Genomic DNA, 22231 nt, shown 5'->3' on the forward strand with positions numbered 1-22231 from the left:
CTTACAACTTTATTTTGTTTCTTATAATATCATGACTTGATTTTTCTAATATATTTTTTCTTTAATATCTCAACTCTATGCTACTAAAATATTTTCTTAGAATATTTTAAGTTTATTCTGGTAAAATAAGCTGTTTTTTCCCCCATTTCTGTTTAATTTTCTTTTAATGTTCTTCTCATAATTAATACTTTATTCTCATACATTACATAACTTTTCCCCAACCTCATTTTCAAAAACCTAAATCTTTTCTCATTGTTTTTCACAATATTACAACTTTAAGAAAATGCTACTAAAATGACATGATACTTTTTATTATTACACTGTTCTTCCAACATGACATTTTGTTTAATTTTAAGTCCATATTTTGACTTTGTTCTTGTTAAATTATATTCTTAGAATGAGTTGCAGGCCCATAAAATGACACCCGCCTGCCTCAAATGGCCCTTGGGCCACACTTTGGCTAACCTTGTGAAAGATGCATGCTGGGAAATGTATTCCCAATCCAAATTGAATAAAAAGTTATTAAAGATTCCTTTCTTTTGCCTCCTGGATTGAATGGCTATACAGTTATGGCTTTACATAGATAATAATGCTGATTTTGGAGTGAATAAACATGGATGCCATTATGTTTGAAAAGCCTGCCATATAAAAAAAGACCCCAAAGAAGTCTAATTGGTTGCACATTAACGTTCATGATGCTCTCAGTCTTCAAATCTAACCTAGAAAAACAAACACTGGCCTGAGTGCACAGACGTTAGTCACTCATTAACATGGACACTCAACCTGATTGGCCTCCTTATGTTTGAGCGCACGCAGGACAACATTAGCCAAACAAGTCTGGGACACAGACCATCCTGACCCGAAGACCTCCTCTGGTGCGCTCACCTAGGCTGCTCGCCGTGCGGGAAACATGTCCTCTCTGTCCGTGCCGCCACCCGAATGTCTGCGGAGACCGCTGGCCGTTCCTCATCGGCACATGTTTGGACCGGGACCGTCGAATGTTCCTCCACGCATCCTGCAGGCCGGAGCCAATCCAGTCATCGGTCACATGCATCCGGAGACATTTGAAGTAAACTGGTCCACATGCAAATCAATTCTATGTACAACAGTCGTGCTGAGTGTGGAAGAATAACAGGGCACTTTTAGTTGGCTAGTTCCGGGTTTAAGTGTGAGTTGAAAGCCAAGGATTTGGTTTTAGGCTAATCAGGAAGCCTTTGTTTTTATTGGTCATGTGTTCGACATAAACTAGGTTCTAGACTTGAGTGGTTAGCGGTGGAGTCTATCTTGATCGGAAAGCAATGGGTCAATGTCCTCAGGGTCAGGGTCTATGTTGACTGGGGCTGCTAGTACTCAATTTTAAGTGGACTGGAATTCCTAGGTCTCAGCTTGAATGGGATACTTATAGTTACTGTTACTATCGTTGCTGGATTACTCGTCATTCTGATGGAAGGTCTTGCCACAGATTGCTTGAGATGCCGAGGTCCGGGTTCTAGGTGGACTGGAAGGCCTAGGTCTTGGTTCTAGGGTAAATGAGATGCCTCGGTACAGGTTTAAGCATGCCCTTGGTCGTGGTTGTAGGTTAAGTGGTATCCCAGAACTGGCCCGACTGATAGAGGTTCTAGGTGGATTTGGTTGGTCCGTGTCCTAGGTTGGTAGAGATGCCTAGGTAAAGGTATTAGCTTGACTTCTGTGCAAGGGTAGGATTCTAGGGATTCTAGGTTGACTGGCGCACCTAGTAGTTGGATTTTGAAGGACTGGAATGCCTTGGTCAGGATCTGACCTTGAATGTGATGCCTGTCAGTGGAAGTTTTAGCTTGGCATGGATTCCTCGCCATCTGGGTTGATAGTGTTGTGTTAGTTCTCATCACAGATTGATTACGATGCCGAGTGTCTGGTTCTAGGATGATAGAAATGCTTAGGTAGCTGTTTAGGCTTGTTTTCCGTGCAATGGTCCGGTTTTATGGATAACTAGGAGACACCGAGAACCAGGTTTTAGATGGACTAGAAGATGTAGGACGTAGCCTAAACTTGATGCCTAGATACAGGTTTGGATGCCTCAGTCGAGGTCCCAGTGTGGATTCGAACACGTAGGTCCTGGTCCTGGGTTAAATGAGATGAGATAGAGCTTTACGCTTGCATGGCGTGTTTGACAGAAGAAGAACCTCCGCTGTTGGTTTTTCTTGCAGATAATGGCTGACATCAGGAGCGGGATCCAGTACATGTTCCAGACTCAGAACCCCATGACGTTAGCGGTGAGCGGCACGGGCCACACCGCCATGGAGTGTGCCATCTTCAACGCCGTGGAGGCCGGAGATTGCGTGCTGGCGGCGGTCAACGGCATTTGGGGAGAGCGGGCGGCGGATATGGCCGAGAGGATAGGTGACGCTATGATGGTCGCCTGTGCTAATTGTGCTAAAATCCTGTTGAATCTTTAGTACTCAGTACTCAGTAGAGGATACCTTTGATATCTATTATTTCAACTCAACAGGTGCCAGGGTAAATACCATTGTGGCGCCCCCTGGTGGATTTTTCACAAATGCAGAAATAGAGCAGGTAAGAGACACTCTACCTGGTATCAGCACGTAATAAAAGTTGTCATGATATTATTTGCGGCAGGCGTTATCCAAACACAGGCCTGTGCTGTTTTTCCTGGCACACGGAGAGTCATCCACTGGAGTCCTGCATCCTTTGGACGGCATCGGACAGCTGTGTCAAAAGTACCAGTATCAGTTAAGCGTCAGTCGGCATCATCTGCACAACTGCTGATGGATCGGTTCTGACTTGTGTCCGCAGGTACGGATGCTTATTCCTGGTGGATTCAGTGGCGTCGATAGGAGGAGCTCCCGTTTACATGGACCAGCAAGGTGACAGGACACGAGACGTTCCAGGATGGTGTCCGACAGGATGTAGATTTTATTTCTTGAGGTTTCTAGATGGTTTCAGGAAACACATACAATGAAACAGAGCCATATTTTCCTGTCAACTTTCTCATGCACTCCAAATCATTATTATAGTTAAAGCTGTATAAAAGCTGTAACCTAGCAGGTACTAATTTTAGGAGAATAATATATCATATTAGGAGGAAAAACATCATTTAAGTAGCATAAAGTTTAAATATTTAAGAAATATTTTTTAAGTCAGAATATGGGGGGTAAAAACAAAGTTGTCTTTTTTTGATAATTAGGTTTTCATAAAGTTAGAATGTTACAAGAATTAAGTCAAAACATTACGGTAAAAATTACCAGAAAATAATTAAGAAGAAGAAAGTAGACATAATTGGGGGAAAAACAGCAAAAATGGAAAAAAACAACAGAAAATCAAGTAAAATGTTGAAAATTATTAAAAAAAGTATTAAGTAAGCAGGGGAACTGCACTTTTTGGGAGAATTTTACCCATCATTCCCAATTATGACACAAGAAAACTAGTTAATATGAGCTAGCTAACAATGCTGTTATTGGGATACACCTATTTCGACTATGAAGTCCTCTAAATAAAAAACTCCAAAAACGTTGCATGGTTTGATATCCATGCTGTGATCATGCATTGACACGAACACTGACAATAACTTGTAATAGTTGCATATCTTGCCCTATTTACATGATTTAAAACACTACCCAAACTTCTTTCCTAGGGCGCAAAGAGTTATGTTATGAGAATAAAGTCAAAATATTAAATGATGGGCGTAATGTCATAACATTGCAAGAAAAAGTAGAAATATTTTCAACAAAACAACAGCAAAAATGTGAATAAAAGAGCCAATAGTGAAGTTGATGCTCATAATATGTTGTTTCACCGATACCACAAAGCTGATATGCAGTTTTAATCTTGACCTATATACTGCTCAGCACATACCAATACCAAAATGGTCCTTGCATCCTTTCATTTCTCAGGGATCGACATCCTGTACACGGGTTCTCAGAAGGTTCTGAACGCCCCGCCAGGAACGGCGCCCATCTCCTTCAGTGAGAGAGCATGCCAGAAAATATTCAACCGCAGATCAAAGCCTGTGTCGTTCTTCTTGGACCTGAGCTGGCTAGCAAACTACTGGGGGTGCGACGGCAAACCCACCAGAGTGTAAGAACACGTTGGTTCTTGATGAATCACATCGTTTTATTATTATTAATAACTATTAATAGTGACGTCTCTTCCCCTTTAGGTACCACCACACGGGCCCCGTCTCTGCTTTCTACTCCCTGAGGGAGGGCCTGGCTGTCTTGGTGGAGGAGGTGCTGTCATGAGTCAGCATTTCGATGTCACTTGCATCGGCAGTTTTGTGCAGACAGACGCTTATATTTATAGCGCAGTAAATATTGCTTTGAGGGTTTGCAAACAGGGTGGCGATAGCTACATCTCAAAAGACTCAGGCTTTAGTTATTTCAAGTCTAGAGGGCTCTAATGATATTTAAAAAGCATAATAAGAGGGCCGTAGACAGGTTTTCTATGCTCCAACTATGAACATTTGATTGTCTTAGGGTCTGCAAAGTTCCTGGGAAAGACACAGGAAAGTGGCAGAGTACTTCCATGCCGGCTTGGAGCGAATGGGTCTCAAGCTTTTCGTCAAAGACAAGGTGATTTTCTTTTATTTACTATTAAGGTAAAAAATTAAATAACAGTTTTTTATGTTCTTCCAGACCACAAGGCTGCCGACTGTTACAACAATCGTCGCTCCGCACGGATACGACTGGAAGGAGATCACAGCCTACGTTATGAAAACTCACAATTTAGAAATTTCCGGGGGTCTCGGACCGTCTGTCGGCATGGTGAAAAGGAAATGAGTATTTTGTTTGTGGAGTGTGTACCTGCTTATTCCAGGATGTTTGTGGATGTTCCAGGTGCTGCGTGTGGGACTGATGGGATGCAACAGCAGCCAGACCAATGTCGACATGGTGCTGGCGGCCCTGAAGGATGCTCTGACACACTGCCACAAGAGCAAAGTGTGACGCTTCTATCCTCAGCCTGAATACAGTGAGAGAGAAAATGCTGTTTAGTCATTACTGGAATAAATCCTGGGCAGCAAATTCAAGACTTTTCATTCACTAAATTATTTCCCATAAGGCTCGTGAGATTTTCTGTTTTCTGTGGAAAAAAAGGATCCAAAAAGCACAAAAGGATGGATTTTCCCAGAAATAAAAAATAATTTGCAGGGACATGACTGCTGAATCATGAATATGCTGGTATTTACTATATTCAATCAGTCATTCATTTTCTTATCCTCATGAGGGTCGCAGGGGTGCTGGAGCCTATCCGAGCTGTCTTCAGGCGAGAGGCGGGGTACACCCTGGACTGGTCGCCAGCCAATCACAGGGCACATATAGACAAACAACCATTCACACTCACATTCATACCTACGGAGTCACCAATTAACCTAGCATGTTTTTGGAATGTGGGAGGAAACTGGAGAAAACCCACGCATGCACGGGGAGAACATGCAAACTCCACACAGAGGGTGGAATTAAACTTGGGTCTCCCAGCTGTATTTACTATATATATATATATATACTTTAATAGGGGCGGCACGGTGGTCTAGGGGTTAGCGCGCAGACCTCACAGCTTTGCATGTGAGGTCTGCATGTGAGTTTGCATGTTCTCCCCGTGCATGCGTGGGTTTTCTCCGGGTACTCCGGTTTCCTCCCACATTCCAAAAACATGCTAGGTTAATTGGCCACTCCAAATTGTCCATAGGTATGAATGTGAGTGTGAATGGTTGTTTGTCTATATGTGCCCTGTGATTGGCTGGCGACCAGTCCAGGGTGTACCCCGCCTCTCGCCCAAAGACAGCTGGGATAGGCTCCAGCACCCCCCGCGACCCTTGTGAGGAAAAAGCGGTAGAAAATGAATGAATGATCACTTTTGCCCAGTCCAGGGTGTACCCCGCCTTTCGCCCGAAGACAGCTGGGATAGGCTCCAGCACCCACGCTAGCCTCGTGAGGATAAGCGGTTGAAAATGAATGAATGAATGAATGATCATTTTTGTGTGATTTGTCAGCAAATTCAACTATGGAAAGTATTTCATTAAAATATTTCATTAATTCAGATCTACAACGTGCTATTTTAGTGTTCTCATTATTTTTTGGAGCAGTGTATTTATACTTTAATACATAGATTATATAGAAGGGTTAGATTCTCTACCACACTCCTGTTCAGAAGGTGGCGGTAATGCACCCTGAAAAAGACAGAAGAAGAAGAAGAATGCCAACTGCCAATAAACAGAAGAAGAAGAAAAATAATGTGTTAAGGCGCCAGTATTCACGTTATGGCGTGTAAACGAGGTGCTCTCATTGTGCTGGAAGGGGTGGACAAAGCAGGGAAAACTACTCAGTGCAAGAAGCTGGTTCAGGCGCTGCAGCATAACGGACATGCCGCGGAGATGATGAGGTTTCCTGGTGAGCCCCGATTTTAGTTCCGGGCTAGTTCAGCGGCGTTAGGAGTAATTGACCTACTACTTCCAACACGTTTATCAAAAACTGTTGTTCGTCCCTATCAGAAAGAACCACCACCATCGGAAAGCTGATTAGTGCTTACCTGGAGAAGAAGAGCGACTTGGAGGACCACACGGTGCACCTCCTCTTCTCCGCCAACCGCTGGGAAATGGTGTACGTTTGGTGTGGGTATATCTATGCAGATGTCGATAGTAGGCATACAGTCAGCAAATTAAATCCAAAACCATTCAGTGACCTTGAACAAATGTAGGCAATAATTACCCTTTATGGCCTTGATGTCCACTCCAACGCCCACACCTGGTGTTCCTTAACCACATGCTGTAAGACAGTGGATATGTATCAGTGCACAACAAAAAGTAGTCACACAAAACCAACTCTTCTTTCCACTTTTCAGGCCTGAAATGAAGAGCAAACTGGAGCAAGGCACCACTCTGGTGGTGGACAGATACGCCTTCTCCGGTGCTGCGTTCACCAGCGCCAAGCCAGTGAGTCGCTCATCCGCCAGCTACAGCTCTGCACCCACCATATGATGTCACTGTGCTTTGTCAACCGTTGATCAGGGCTTCAGCCTGGACTGGTGCATGAATCCAGACGTGGGTCTCCCCAAGCCAGACCTGGTCATGTTCCTGCAGCTAAGCCCGGCAGAGGCGGCGCTCCGAGGTCAGTTTGGGGAGGAGAGGTATGAGAACAGTGTCTTCCAGAGAACGGTGCAGCAGAGGTTTGAGGAGCTCATGAAGGATTCGTCTGTCAACTGGAAGGTGAGTGGCCAATTCGGCGCAGACGACAACGCTGTGGAGAATCTCCTCATGCCTAACATCTCTCTCAGGTCATCGATGCTTCTCAGAGTGTGGAGGACGTACACAACAACATCACAGCGCAAAGTCTCAACATCATCCACCTGGCTCAGGAGCAGCATCTGGGAGAGCTGTGGAAGTGAGCGTCAACAATAACATGTGACGTGGTCTGTCACACGCGAAGAAAAAGAGGAGCAGAGAGGGAAAACAGCATTAGGTTTGGGAGTTATCTATTTCAACCACGAAGCCCACTATAAAAACTCTTAGCATCGTTTTATGTGATCATGCACATTATGTTAAAATGTAATACTTACAATATTTTGTTATAAACCATGACACACTTCTTTCCTGGCACATTGATTTCACTTACCCATTAGCTAATGCTACTTCAGTCAACAACACCGCAATTTGGACACCCTTGCCTTAGCCAAGTCAGACTTTTTAGGTTAAATAATTAATAATTAATAAATATGTCCCTCATTTCCAGATGTGAATGTTGAAAGGTATGGTGAGGAAAAAGGTGTAACAAAGAGAATAAATTGAAAAAAAAACCCAAAATGATATATTGGGGAAAAATAATGTAGATAATCATTCAGGTTTGCAATGCAATTAAAGTGATACTGTACTTTATTATAATTAAATATCTAAATAATAAAGCCACAACAGTAAAAAAACAGGACATTTTGTAAAACAATTATTTAGTGTTCCTATTTTGATTAAACACTTCCATGTGCCCCCCCGCCCATTCATGGCACCACACATGAATAAACTTGAGACGGCATGGTGAAATATCTGTCAGGGTTTATTCCTAGTTGTTCCTCTTCTCGTCTGTCTACATATTGAGTGGTGAGTAAATAAATAATCTGCAGATGGAAGTGATGGGGCAGAGATACTTTGCAATGAGTACAGGTGGTGTGGACACAGCGCAACTTGGAAGCAAGTTAAGGTATGGACTGTGGAAAGGCACCGTTATCACCTCAGAATCATCGACAGTTAATCGTGTTAAGACTCAAATGGAAACACGTACGTGAGGATGTCCATACGAGCCGACAAGCCCCCCCTCGCTCTGGGACGGAACGTGCGTTTTCAAAAGGGCCGCTGCCGCTGGGGAGGGAACGCTGCGTGACTGACGCATGCCGACTGCAGCCTCTGCAGTGGAACCGTCTCCAGTTGGCGCTCCTCCCCATGCGGCTTCCCCTCAGACACGGAGGCAGAGAATCTTTTTTCCTTTTTTTTTTGTCACTGCCAACAGTACGTTATTGTTCATGTCTTCCTCACAAGGAAAGGATCTCAAACTCTTCATCCTCTGAATCAAAGAACCGCTCCAGCCTGTCAGAGTCGGAGAAGTCTGCACAAATAATGCAACATTGTGAAAATTTGTCTCAGCAGCAATGATGAGATGTGCAAAGAACCTCTAAAGATGAACATTCCCTGTGTGTCTACAGGTAATGCTTTAAATATGGATGGTGTGGTATCTTTCTTTCTCATGAGTACACCTTGTTGACACCGCCTGCAGAGCGGAAGTAGTGCATAAATGAACACTTCTCCAGTTAGATTGGGAGTCGTGGCCCACAAGCTGCCCATTGAGGAGCTAGGTGCGACCGTGGGCCAGTTGTTTTTTTGGGCCCTTGGTACAATAAAATTACTACGGGTATAACGATACATCAATTTATATTCCTATGATCAAACTACATTGATCTGTGTCCAATTAGCCCGACAGGCTATATGTATGGGATTATATCCATAACTCATTTATACCCAATTCCCTTACAAAAAACAATGGGAGTCGAAGAAACCTACCTCACACTGTCCAGTATCCAGCTATTTATTTCAGTGCTACTGTGTAATTTTTTTTCTTCAATATCGGCTCGAGTAAATATGGCCAGATTAGACCGATACTGATATTACTACCCCTAGTTTTAAGTAGTATTTTTATGCCATATAAGTGTAACAATACGTTAAGCAATGTGACTTTCATCTAAGGGACGACACAAGATGCTGATCCCCCTGTGATATCATGCATGATAGGATGCATGATTTTGATCAAATTCCAAACTGGGGACATTGATCTTTCGCGCGCATGCCACCCAGCTAGGAGACCCAAGTTCGATTCCACCCTTGGGCATCTCGGTGTGGCGTTTGCATGTCCCCCATTCCAAAAACATGCTAGGTTAATTGCCGACTCCAAATTGTCCATATGTATGAATGTGAGTGTGAATGGTTGTTTGTCTATATGTGATTGGCTGGCGACCAGTCCAAGGTGTACCCCGCCTCTCGCACAAAGACAGCTGGGATAGGCTCGATGAATGATCTTTCGAGGTTCCGCTGCACTTAAGTGTAAAGTGCTTACCTGGAGTCAGGTTAAGGGTGTCCACGCTGACCATGTGTGATGGCTGACTGTCCACCAGCTCAAACATCGGTAAGCCGCCTCGATTGCATGACAACTACAACACATAGACACACACATAAACACAATGGACAGACAGCTGGAATGCAATTTGGCCAACGACACAGAAACGCAGTGTTGACATACCCTCCTTATGCGCATGCACCAGTCGTCAAAGTCATCCTCTGTTCTGCAGAAAAAACCCTGCAAGAAAGAAAGAGCAGAGTTACAGCGATCTGCAAACAAGACGACCTTTTGTTGTGCACAAATATGTAGCATGAAAACAACACAGCACACCCTGCTGGAACACGCTTGCTTGACAGCCAGATCTTGACATTAAAAGTTGTCATTCAAGTTTCCCGTGTCTCACCGCAGCAATAGATGGGTCCAGTTCGCAGATGTGCATGCGGCAGGGTGGGTGCTGGCAGTGGTAGGTCTCGTCGGGCACCTGGCCATCATCGCACGGCTCCACGGACGGCTGCGTTGTGTGTGGGTCCAGATAGATGAGCTCCTCCCCTGGTGAGAAAGGACGATTAGGAGGAAGTGGAATAGATGCAAGACAGGCAGGGCGGTGGACGTACCGACGTAACCGATGAAGTAGTGAGCGCTGTTTGGTTTCCCGCCAATGACGCCCAGCGACTGAGGCAGCATGAAGCATTGCTGTGAATAGAGACCACCACTTTCTTTTAGCATTCTGGAGTGATTACAAAACTGGGACAAAAGTACTGGGATAGCCTTTTTAATCAGGAGTTAGCGAGGCCACCTAGAGTGTTATTCTTCATCTTAGCAGACATTTTGGATCCTTCCAACTTGTGCAAAGCGTGGTCCATAAAAGCATGCTTGGATGAGTTTGCTGCAGAAGAGGTGACCTCAGACCTCACAAATGGACAAAAACTCAATTTCCTGTTTGTGTCCCAATACTTCTTATCACCTTGAGTGTTTCGATGTAGGCCTCGTTGATGTCGCTCAGTCCCAGCCTGAGCGGGATGAGCAGGACGAGCGGCTTCCACAGCGCCGTCTCCTCCTCAGCCAGAGCGCACGCGCCTTCTAGGCAGCCGTTGAGCCCGCCGGTCGCCCCCGAATCGCCGCATGCTCCCACGACGTCCAGCCAGGGCATGCACAGACGCTCTGTCACGGGCAACAGGACCGTTGTCATTTTGTGCGTCTTTTTACGCTATTTGCGAGTGACTCGTGACGACTCACTGATCTCCTCGATGACCACTGTGTTGTCCATGGCCACGTGCACCACCAGTCTGCTCCAGGTATCGAACAACGCCAGTTTCCTGGAAGTAAATTGGCTTTTAACGCCGGCTCATCTTTTGTATGTTTGTCAGACATCAATATTGCAGGAGGAAATCCATTTCTATTTTTGACTGACTGCCTTGTTGGTAATTGCAGTCATTTTGAGATACAATTTAGACGCATCATAACAAAAGCATGAGGGGCTCATCTTCTCTCCTGCTTCTACACTGCTCTAAAGTGGCATTCAACCCACTGTCACACAGCATACTTCACAAGAGCTTAATTGTGCAAGCAACAGATGGAACTATGCATGCGTTTCGCGTTTTCATTGGCCCTTTTGAGACACCTCTTCCAAAAAGGGTGAACATCACTAAGGGACGATAAGGCAAGACAGAAAATTAGCAGCCTCACCATACACTAACCCACTTGGTGAGCCACTAACTCACAAAGTTAATTAATTATTAACACCACCTTGCTTCTTTTTACACTTTAATGACACTCAGTGTGACGGCTTCCGTCCATTTTCAATACAAAACGCGAAATAATGATGGTGCATTCATTGCACTTGGGGAACAGCATACGGGGTGAAGTTGAACATTAACAAAAAGGCACTTGCATCGGATTTTACCGATACCCACAAACGCATCGCAATGAATTGAGATTTCCCCCATCAATTGCATCCATACCCAGTGAATGAGCCGATGCACATGCATCGCGTGCATGTGCATCGATAAATATCGATTATTTTCCACACCCTTAGTAATTTTGTAAAGGTTTTCTATACTCTCACTACGAAAATATTTAATTTAGAAATAATGAATCCTACTTTGTGGAAATTCACTTATCACAGCCGAGTCTGGAACCAATTAAATGGGGGATTACTGTACATTGTCATTGACAAGTGTAACTCGAGTGTCAGTACTTACTTGAGAACCTGGGCGACTGTGTTTGGTCCATACCACTGTCCTATCGGCTTCCCCTCTCCAACTCCCATTTGGGCTGCAGAATTCACAGATCAAAGTCAGATTAGAACGAGAACTCGGGAAGCAAAGACATGTGACAACTCACCGATCTGATGGATGGAATAGTAGCTGTCCTTTTTGTCGATGAAGGCGTTGAGGATGCTGATGTACTCTTCTCTTTGTTTCTCACCCGCCGACCATCGCCAGTCTAGAGGGTGGGTAATGAGTTAAATGGGGCTCTGTCTACTTGCTGGAGTTGAAACGCAAAAAAATAAAACACATTGTACCTCTGCCCAAATGTCGGCACATCAGCGCCTCGCCAAGGATCATCTGTCCGCACCGCAACATGCAGCCCCACCCGGTGTCTGACGTGGGACCTGTCCCGCCTACACACACAACCTCGGTGAGGTTTTTAGCTCAAACCTTCAAAAGTCCACCCTTCCTTTGACTCACCGATTGGAGGGAAGTTTTTTCTGTATGTGAACCAAAGCCGTGAGGTGACGTCTGATAGAATCTCATCTTTCTCTGTGTGAGAGCAGGAAGTAGAACGCAGAATAGTAATTTTAAATAAAAAGTACCTGCATGTACAAATGTGACTCCCACCTGTGAGGGCGCTGTACTGTTTTCCTAAGATCCACACCGGGTCTGAGGTCTCGGGGAAATCCTCAAACTCAGCAAAGCGAAGCGTGTCGTACGTCAACGTAGCTACAGAAGAAAACAGGAGACGATGAATTAAAACACAGTGGAGAGGCTTGGAGATAAAGCCAATACGAATATGATCCATTAACACAAAGTGCTGCCCTAAGATCACATAGTCAATCTACGGCAGATGTACATAAAAACAATTTTGTTAAATGCACAGGTTGGCAGTGTTTCCATGCATCCATTTTCTATACCACTTATCATCATTGGGCTCGCGGGGGCATGCTGGAGCCTATCCCAGCTGACTTTGGGCAAAAGGCGGGGTACACCCTGGACTGGTCACCAGCCAATCGCAGGTGACAGTGTTTCTTTCACATAAATGTATGTGTGCGCCACCCTGCCATAAATTATTAACAAACTACTACTGTGTATGCAAATACTGTACTATGCATTTGTACTTCCTCTCCCATTTCCCTAAGAACACTTCAGGAATGTAAAGAAAGTACATAAACTAACTGTGAGATTGAACAACTGTGAGATTAAAATTAAAGGATGCTGTCAATGAGGGGTGATTCATGCCAATATAATCACTAACTGTGTCTCATAATCAGGTGGGACAGAAAAACACGTTTGGTTGCATATGTGTCCGCTTTGTAAGAGATGGAACATAAACTAACAGGCACTTAAACAAATTGATCCCTTTGATTTAATGAGTCACCAGTCTTTTTGGGAGGAAATCTTATGTTAATATCTCACAGTGTCAGGGGGTTTGATAGCTTTTATAGTCTATGATCACTCACATTTACTTGGAAACTATCAATGCTCACCCTTTGATCTTTCCAGGTAGGCGCAGTATCATTCACATGTGTTTACTTAATTCTAAGCACAGGTACATCTCCAAAGAGTCCATTCCTAGTTCTCTAACAATCAATTTGGGAGGATTTTAGCCCCCCCAAATTGTTTTCCGTTCGATTTTACCCTGTGACTTTACAAAAGAGGCGTTGCTAAATGCCTAGTTTGCAACAGTTGTCTCCCTTCATGCAATACGGGAGCTGTCAATCACTTGACAGTGATGATGACTGAGCAAAGACGCCAATTAGCATTAACAATCGAAACATACACGACTTATTATGAGTGATGTAAACAAAATACACACAACTTCGACACAATTGGTGGCACAATGCCGGAAGAGAACCCAAACAGAGTGGTTGGTTTAAAAAAAACAACAACAACCAAAAACAAAACATCAAGCTAGCGTAAATTAGCAGTTAGCTTTGGTCATCACTTTAGCAGGCTACCGCAAACGAAGCTCCCAAGGAATGTGACTGCCTGTTGGCCTTGGCAAGAGCATCAGACTGTCAGTGTGAGCTTTTGTTGTTAATTATCTATTGTTGCTGTGTAGTTTTTAAAAGTCACAACATTATTTCCCCCCCATAAAATCTCGCCTACCTGCGTCCATCCCGACCGTCTAGCCACTGACTTGTTTGTTGTTCTCTGCACTCCGACACGCTCGAACCAATAGGAAAATACTGTTGGTGCGGAAGTCATAAATGGGGCGGGATAATCTCAGATTCAACCAATAGAATTTGATCAATGGCATTTACAAACCAACCAAAAACAGGTGACGTGTGCGTCCTTTCGAAAACGAGAGATGGTAGTAAAAATGCTGCGGAGCACAAGATGGCGCTATCACAGCGTGTATGCTGTCACGTCACCACGCATGCGCAACAGAGGCAAGTTACTCAGACCGCGACTTCCGGTTTCACCTGCGTCATTATGAACGTTGTTTAGTTCTTATTTGCGCACTATATTTTCGTTTCCTCATAAGATTACATGACTTTAAATGTTCGTCTCCTTCGCATTCCACACAATGAAAGCCACTGAAATTGTTGCAAATGCTGCAATTGTCGTTCTTTCGCCGCCATGTTGGTCCGGGCAACAGAGAACCGCAACAAATTCAGAGATTTCCCCCCCAAAATTATTAATTACTATTGGCCAACATTTACCATTTACAAATGCAGGAACTGCTGGTGTTATGTGACAAAGTAAAAGTGATACTTTAATATTAAATCTATCCATAGAGGGAAATGGCAACAATTCAATCAAACACAACTTGCATTATGTCAACACAGCACAGCAATATGAGGCAAAATATCACAGTGACCAAAGTCACAAGCAGAGGAAAACCACATCCATTTATTCTGACCAAACAAATAAACCTGGATGAAACCAGGTTAAAGCAGTACAATAGGCAGTTCTGCCGGAACAACAAAATATTTTTAAAAAGTACACTTTCTAACCAAAGTTGTGCCATATTACTACAATAAATAGACAATTGAGCCCACAAGGTGCAGGAAGGGGAAGTGTGTGTGTGTGCCATGATGAGAGCTCAGTGCAAATTAGTGTAAACACAATCCAAAGATGGCGATCAGCCTTTGTTACTTCTCCCTGAGGAGGTACAACACGATGGCCTTGATGTAGTGTCCAAAGGTGCATAGCGACAACACCAGCCAGTGAGAGCGGAAGCTGGCATCGGTGCTCACCACACATTTAGTCAGGTCCGCCTGCCACAAGACAAGTGAGGATTGACAGCATGTGATGACCTCTCGAATGCTGGTTAAACCAAAGCATATGTAATCATATGTATTGATTCTTATGTTGAATACATACTGCACATGTCACTTACCCATCCGCCTCGTCGCTTCAGCCATGTGGACAGACTCTTACGGACAAACTCGCCCATGCAGTCCACGATGGTGTGGACCATGGCAGGGTGGCCGTGGCGAACGCAATCTACCGCCAGCGCTCCCGCCACAGCGTACAGGGACACCACCTTACCCCACGTCACACCTGAGCAGGAAGAAAATATACAGCAAAGAGAGAAAAATACAATAAATAAAGCTAAATGAATTTATGTTTGGAATAATATTCTAAACATCTGGCAAGGGGTCCTGTAGTTGTTGATGTATTTGATCATTCTAAAAATAAACTTTACCAAGACAGTAAAACAGTAAAATTCAGCAGTAATTTCACAAGAATAAAAACAAAATATCACTTAATACAACTTAAGAAAAATTTAATACAATGGGGAAAAGGCGATTTTATGAGTATAACATAATATTAGGGAGCATGAAGTTGAAATATTCAAGAAAAATTTCCCATAGTTGTCATAATACGAGAAACAAACAAAAGGAAATGGTACATTTTGGAAAGTTAGGTTGCAGAAAAATATAGTTTTGAAATAGCCGGTAAATAAATTAACAAACAGCAGAAATAGAAAAAAAACAGCTGTTGTTTAACAAAGGAAAGTTGAAATATTGAGAGGAAAAAGTCATAATTTTACAAGAATAAACTTGTAATATTAGGAGTAAAAAATAATGTCATTTTCGTAAAATAAGCTATTTCAAACATCAATACTGTCTCATAAATATACATAAATGAGTCTTGTTTTGCGTGGGTTATGGTGCAGTAGTTCATGTTAGGGATTATTGTGCCTGTTGTGAGATCAACAGAACATCTTTGAATGCATCTTCTGAATGCCTTGCATTTGAATTTTACCATTGTTATGCTTGAAAATGCTTTATATAGGAAAAAAAAGTCAAATATGCATTAATATTCAAAATATTTGACTAATGTACCAGGCTCATCCAGGAAACAGCATGATTTATTCATTTAAACTCAAAACTACAATGTCTGATGCGCGGAAAAACCTCCAAACACAGAAATAATCCAAAACAAAAACCACCAACATCATAAAACAACGGGAAAATGTTGCTAATCCAAATTAAAAATGGTCTCATCCTGTCATTATGCATGAACCAGGAAGTAGAGTGCTGAATAAAAAACACAAAGATTGCAATCCATGCTTATCTTGATTGTTGCTAACAGTCTGTGCTGCTCTGGCTGACGTTCCTGTTGTGAGAGTTGCCTTCCCTTCCATTTGGAGGAGCGTTTTTTAGGGCGGAAAATGACTGCAATGTCAGCAGTTTTCTTTGTAGGATGGATGAGCGTGTTAGAAAAAACCACACACGGCTCTGTCCCACCCAGGATAAAGAATAAAGAATCCCCCTGCCCCCAATTCGGAGGCCGCAGGCCAGCAGCTTGGTTTTACAGGAACCTCTTGAGACTATATTTGTACTGTTTGGATGTCCTGACGCTGGCCTCCATCCATCTCCTCTTACATTCCATAAACACACTTCACTTTAGCAGCACTGTGCTGCTTTTTCAATGTACATTTCATCAAAACAAATCATTTGAGAGGGACAACAATGTACGTTAAAGCTAGCGCAGGGCCTGTCTGCATTATTGCTTTACCGCTATGTGTCTCAAGATGGGCTAGTGAGTAGTGACGCTAATGAATCACTATGAAAACACGCTTAATGTTTTCGTTTGTTTCCTATTCGAAACTGCACTTAAAACGTTCCATTCCACTTAGCCGGGTTGCATAATCCCTTCAGGTCCTGGGTTTGCATCGTATGCCCGGATCACCTCACCAGGGAGGCATCCAGGAGGCATCTGGACGAGATGCCTGAGCCACCTCAACTAGCTCTGAGCCCCTTGCGGATGACTGAGCTCCTGTCTCTTTGGATGAGTCCGCAATCTCGTTCTTTCGGTCACGACCCAAAGCTCATGACCATCGGTGACGGTGGAAACATAGATCCACCGGTAAATTGAGAACTAGGCTCAGCTCTCTTTTCACCACGATGGTCCAGTAAAGCGACCGCATTGCTGCACTCTTGAACTCCTCCAGGAGCAGGACCTCATTCCCAACCCGGAGGGAACACTCCACTCCTTTCCGACTGAGAACCATGGCCTCAGATTTGGAGGTGCTGAGTCTCATCCCAAAAGCTTCACACTCAGATGCAAACTTCAGCCCAAAGAGATCATCAGGAACATATTGTCCGCAAATGGAAGAGGAGTAAAAGAGGAGATCCTACAGCCCCCGAGCTGGACTCCCTCAACGCCTTGGCTGCGCCTGGAAATTCTGTACATGAAAATTCTGAACACAATCGGTGACAAGGGGAAGCCTTGGCGGAGGCCGACGTTCAGGCTTGACGTACAGCTGACAATGCGAACCAAACTCCGGTTGTACAAGGACTGAATGGCACGTAGTAGTGCGCCACCGTTGCCATAGTCCTGGAGTACCCCCAACAGGACACAGCGAGGGACACGGTCAAATGCCTTTTCCAAGTCCACAAAGCACATGTAAACCAGTTGGGCAAATTCCCATGTATCCTCGTTGTGAAGGTATAGAGCTGGTCTAGTACTCCGCGACTGAGACGAAAACACTGTGCCTCCTCTAGCTGAGGTTCGACCAATGGTCGTACTTTTCTCTCCAACACCCTGAAATAGACTTTCCCAGGGAGACTGAGGAATGTGATCCCCCTATAGTTGGAACACATCCTCCGGTCACCCTTCTTGAAAGGCAGCAACTACTACTCCGGTCTGCCAATCCAGAGGTACTGTTCCTGACTTCCACGCAATGTTGAAGAGCCAAGAGTCTTGACCACCCCAAATACCTCAGCGACTGGGATGCAACTGTCCGCTTATGTGTCCTCTGACTCTGCTTCCGCTACGGAAGATATGTCAGTGGGATTGAGAAGGGCCTCAACGTGTCCCTTCCGCTGGCCGACTATATACTCAGTTGGGGTCAGCAGGCCCCCGTCTCCACTGTAAACAGTTCGGACCGGGCAGTGTTTCCCCCTTTGGAGGAGTCGGACAGTTCACCAGAACCTCTTCCAGACCGACTGAAAGTCCATGCTCAATGGCCTCACCGAACTCCTCCCACAACCAAGCTTTTGCCTCGACCAACATTGAAGCCACATGCCGCTTGGCCTGACGGTATCTGTCAGCTACTTCAGGAGTCCCACAAGCCATCCATGGCAGCCCTGACCTCTGGTGTCCACCATCGCATTTTGGGGCTTGTCGCCACGACTGGCACTGACCACCTTACAGCCACAGCTCTGATCAGATGCGTCAGCACGCATTCGGACTTGATAACCTCATCCTGCACCAAGATGCAGACGAAGCTCTGCCAGAGGTGAGAGTTGAAGACAAACGGGAGACTCCGCCAGCCGTTCCCAACACACCCTCACTACACGTTTGGGACTCCCAGGTCTGTGCCGAATCCTTGACAGCTCATCCCATCTCTTCACCTGAACGTCCAGAACATGCGGGGGCAACTACCACTTTGACTATGATCAACTACAAAGTTGATTCCGCGACTGGGACTATGATCAACTACGAAGTTGATCATAGACCTGTGGACTAGGGTGTCCTGGTGCCAAGTGCACTTATGGACATCCTCATGTTTGAAAATGGAGTTAGTTATGGACAAACAGGTTCGCACAGAAGTCCAATAACATCACACCCCCCGGTTCAGATCGGGGAGGCCGTTCCTCCCAAACACCCACATGGGCATTGAAGTCCCCCAGTAGAACGACAAGTCCCCAAATTTTCATGTTGACATAATGTATTAACACATTGTGCCTAAAATCACAGTTACAATTTACTAGCTAGGTACACAACAAAGCATCCCAAGAGTCCCATTTCTAAAAATACATGTTTTTTATTTTACTGCTTTACACACACCACAAAATGTGGTGTACTTGTGCAGTTCACAATCAGGCTTAAATACATTTTCTATGTTAGTTATTAAGCTAACTGCATCAAATATTTCGCTGAATAAATAAGATTTTATACACCTCTCAATAAAGTTGTGCTATGGAAATATTGATTTTTAAGTGAATCCTATGCCCAAAATACTATCACAAAGCATCGCATTAAGCACTGTGAGCTTCCATCATTGTATGCAATGTCCCCAAACAAATCATTTTTGCATGAGTAGAGCACCCTCATTAACGTTCCCTATGGAAAGAGATCTCAGGGTGGGGTCCAAAAACTGTCTGCAACAATCAACCCAATGCCAAATACGGAGCGAGCAGCACGCTTCACTTCCTTGGCTTGAAGCTCGGTGGTGCAACAGCAGGATTTATTTGATCACTGACTGATAACAAGTCACGTTTATTGTGGGACTGCGAACTTCCTCTTATCGTCAGATAAACTTCCTTATAACTTATCAGTGGTAAACGCCCATGTGAAAGCTCGGACATTTCACTACCTGTGGAGAAGATGTCCGCCGCCACCGCCAGGAAGGCATCCGACACTACGCTCTCCGACGCCACCGATATGTTGAGCTGTCGCGCTACGTTGCGGTAGACATTGGGGCGAAGATACTCCAGCTCATCACCTGGACAAAAGACAATTATTATCATTTTTCAAATGCAAATGTTGAACCAAATATGATATATATGTACCTTAGAATATTGTGAAAATTAAATAATTCCATATTAATGAGTTATATTTGCTTTGACACCTATAACACACCTATAACACTAAGTCTATTTGTGATTCACATTGAGTTTGCAGCATCATATTCATTCATTCTTTTTCTACCGTTTATCCTCACGAGGGTCGCGGGTTTGCTGGAGCCTATCCCAGCTGTCTTTGGGCGAGAGGCGGGGTACACCCCGGACTGGTCGCCAGCCAGCCGCATCATATTCTCTGCGTTAAATTGTAAATAATACATTTTTTGATGTCAACTTAAATAGAAATGTGTTTTGATGACGCTATCTGCGGGTTCTGGGGGGTTATTGCTGCAGCTACAGATCCAGCAGAGGGCACTGTCATGCAAGTCAATTCATCCAACATTTTCCAGCAGCTAAGTCTAATGCCAAATACTGTATTCACGTCTAAAAAAGAATGAAGGTAAAACGTGATTAATAATAGTGAGAAGCATATTCTGTGGTTTAGAGTATATCAGGCAATATCACTAAAGAAATTGTATGTTTTATTTCCTTACTGAACCCAAAAATAACCAAACCATGACCTTGAAACCGAGGTGCCGTGATTATGACGTACGATTAAGCCAGGATTATGCTTCTGCGTAGTCACTACGCCGTCCCCACCGACGCTATCTTGATCCTTTTATAGCTCTTCATTTGGATCGAGCATGTGATGGGCAGCCAAAACACTAAGGGTGGTGTTTTCCCAAGAGTCTAGTTTCCTTTATTGTGAGCGAACAATGACAATTAAAGAGCATGTTATTGGAGCTGGAACTGTCACTTGTACTGCAAATGTTGATCCAAAATCAAAGGTGTGTGTGACGTTGTACTCAAAGACAACTAATCACAGCCTTTATGGTTCCTGTTTTTGGAGGTGCGGGACGGTTTGGAGGGGGAGGAGCAATCCGTCGTAGCGTATGCTGGTGCCAGTGTTGGCAAACGTATGATAATTCCCGTATTTCGATCTCTCTGTATGATCAATAATTCCAAAAATCCCACAATGTGCAGACATTTGACTGCATAAACAGGATACATCCTGCAGTGCACCAGGTAAAGGCGCTGTTGTTTCATTCATTCATTCATTCATTCATTTTCTAACGCTTTTTCGGGCGAGAGGCAGGGTACACCCTGGACTGGTGGCCAGCCAATCACAGGGCACATATAGACAAACAACCATTCACACTCACATTCATACCTATGGACAATTTGGAGTCGTCAATTAACCTAGCATGTTTTTGGAATGTGGGAGGAAACCGGAGTACCCGGAGAAAACCCACGCATGCACGGGGAGAACATGCAAACGCCACACAGAGGGTGGAATTGAACCCTGGTCTCCTAGCTGTGAGGTCTGCGCGCTAACCACTCGACCACCGTGCCGCCGCTGTTGTTTCAGTGGTTGCTCATTCCACCAGTACTGCTAGTTTGTCTTAAGGTAAAAACTACATTATAAAATACACTACAGTATATGGTAATAGTATATAATACTGTATAGTATAATAATAGTATAATAATACTGTAGTTGATGGTCCTGAACAACCTCAAAACAATGTCAAGATACAATGATTTGTCATTTCCCATCTGGCAACACAGACTCCATCCCTATTATGCTTCTGAAGTCTCCTCATTGAAGAAGTCCAGACTTGAGTGTAAACTCACGCATTTCCGATCAGTTTGGATCTTACCCAACCACAAGAGTACCGCCGAGACCTCCCCCTGAGTCCCCCAAGAAGCAGCCAGCCCGGTCTGCTCAGGCTTGGACCATCCTATCCCGGCCCGGCTCAACCTGGACTGGATGTAGTCCCGGCACAGAGCCTTGGCCTGGGACACCAGCTCCTTGTCGGTGGGCGAGCGGTCGAACACCTCAGCGGCGAACACGGAGGAGCGGCGGAGCATCTCCATGTCCCCCACCTCATGGGTCGCTCAGCTCGCCGCCTCCCACTGCCTCTGAGGCGGGCACCGCAGCGTGCGCACGCCTCTCTCGTGCTTGCTGGAAAGGTGGTGACCCTGGATTAGGACAAAGTGGATTAAACGAGGTCAGACATAAAGATGAGATCAACACTTTGAATACATAAACTTTATCAGCACTAACGGGGACTACATGGACTTACCCGATGATGATTGTCGATATACTGTATGTTCATAAATGAACAAATAATCAATGAGACGTCCACAAAAAGCAGAGGAGACAGTGATGACAAAAGAAAAGAAAAAGTAGTCCCAAGTTCAACTTTCCTTGTAAGGACACTTTCATGGCGATAAGCGCATAAGCCCCGCCCCTTCACACACCAGCCACGACCCACACATTCATACATTTCATATTATAAAGACGTCAAACAATGAAATTACAGGTTATGACTTCTACTGGACTCTACACACGAAACACGCTATTTAATTAAAATGAGTAATTGTAAATTGTAAATGT

The 22231-nt window shown here is 44.3% G+C and overlaps 4 protein-coding genes across 6 annotated transcripts; 2 read left to right on the forward strand and 2 right to left on the reverse strand.

Moving 5' to 3' along the window:
• Nucleotides 1-820: 820 nt before the first annotated feature.
• On the forward strand, nucleotides 821-5023 carry agxta (alanine--glyoxylate and serine--pyruvate aminotransferase a). Its single transcript, XM_058072826.1, has 10 exons — nucleotides 821-1069; nucleotides 2187-2379; nucleotides 2489-2553; nucleotides 2617-2717; nucleotides 2794-2864; nucleotides 3891-4074; nucleotides 4157-4226; nucleotides 4473-4568; nucleotides 4632-4760; nucleotides 4833-5023. Exons 1-10 carry the CDS (start codon nucleotides 911-913, stop codon nucleotides 4938-4940), a joined length of 1176 nt encoding a protein of 391 aa, XP_057928809.1. The 5' UTR covers nucleotides 821-910; the 3' UTR covers nucleotides 4941-5023.
• A 1213-nt stretch (nucleotides 5024-6236) lies between these two features.
• dtymk (deoxythymidylate kinase (thymidylate kinase)) lies at nucleotides 6237-8646 on the forward strand. The gene is made up of 5 exons (XM_058072829.1): nucleotides 6237-6383; nucleotides 6485-6593; nucleotides 6835-6925; nucleotides 7001-7198; nucleotides 7267-8646. The coding sequence occupies exons 1-5, from the start codon at nucleotides 6254-6256 to the stop codon at nucleotides 7375-7377; spliced, it is 639 nt and encodes a 212-aa protein (XP_057928812.1). The 5' UTR covers nucleotides 6237-6253; the 3' UTR covers nucleotides 7378-8646.
• On the reverse strand, nucleotides 8016-14010 carry atg4b (autophagy related 4B, cysteine peptidase). Of its 2 annotated transcripts, none has more exons than XM_058072823.1 (13): nucleotides 13916-14010; nucleotides 12428-12529; nucleotides 12278-12349; nucleotides 12112-12210; nucleotides 11931-12032; nucleotides 11789-11861; nucleotides 10824-10903; nucleotides 10552-10748; nucleotides 10202-10280; nucleotides 9991-10136; nucleotides 9768-9824; nucleotides 9585-9678; nucleotides 8016-8582 (listed from the first exon to the last, which is right to left on the reverse strand). In XM_058072823.1, the coding sequence occupies exons 1-13, from the start codon at nucleotides 13923-13925 to the stop codon at nucleotides 8509-8511; spliced, it is 1185 nt and encodes a 394-aa protein (XP_057928806.1). In that variant the 5' UTR covers nucleotides 13926-14010; the 3' UTR covers nucleotides 8016-8508. The 2 variants fall into 2 exon arrangements, with proteins under 2 accessions (XP_057928806.1, XP_057928807.1); XM_058072824.1 differs by lacking the exon at nucleotides 13916-14010 and adding an exon at nucleotides 13294-13900.
• Nucleotides 14011-14602: 592 nt separating this feature from the next.
• Nucleotides 14603-22061, reverse strand: boka (BCL2 family apoptosis regulator BOK a). 2 transcript variants are annotated; one of them, XM_058072828.1, is made up of 5 exons: nucleotides 21918-22061; nucleotides 21492-21813; nucleotides 19587-19715; nucleotides 15153-15316; nucleotides 14603-15079 (listed from the first exon to the last, which is right to left on the reverse strand). In XM_058072828.1, the coding sequence occupies exons 2-5, from the start codon at nucleotides 21706-21708 to the stop codon at nucleotides 15017-15019; spliced, it is 573 nt and encodes a 190-aa protein (XP_057928811.1). In that variant the 5' UTR covers nucleotides 21709-21813; nucleotides 21918-22061; the 3' UTR covers nucleotides 14603-15016. The 2 variants fall into 2 exon arrangements, with proteins under 2 accessions (XP_057928811.1, XP_057928810.1); XM_058072827.1 differs by having other exon boundaries at nucleotides 14636-15030.
• Between the last annotated feature and the right edge of the window lie 170 nt (nucleotides 22062-22231).

This window comes from Doryrhamphus excisus, chromosome 5 (assembly GCF_030265055.1).
Source record: "Doryrhamphus excisus isolate RoL2022-K1 chromosome 5, RoL_Dexc_1.0, whole genome shotgun sequence".
Lineage (NCBI taxonomy): Eukaryota > Metazoa > Chordata > Actinopteri > Syngnathiformes > Syngnathidae > Doryrhamphus > Doryrhamphus excisus.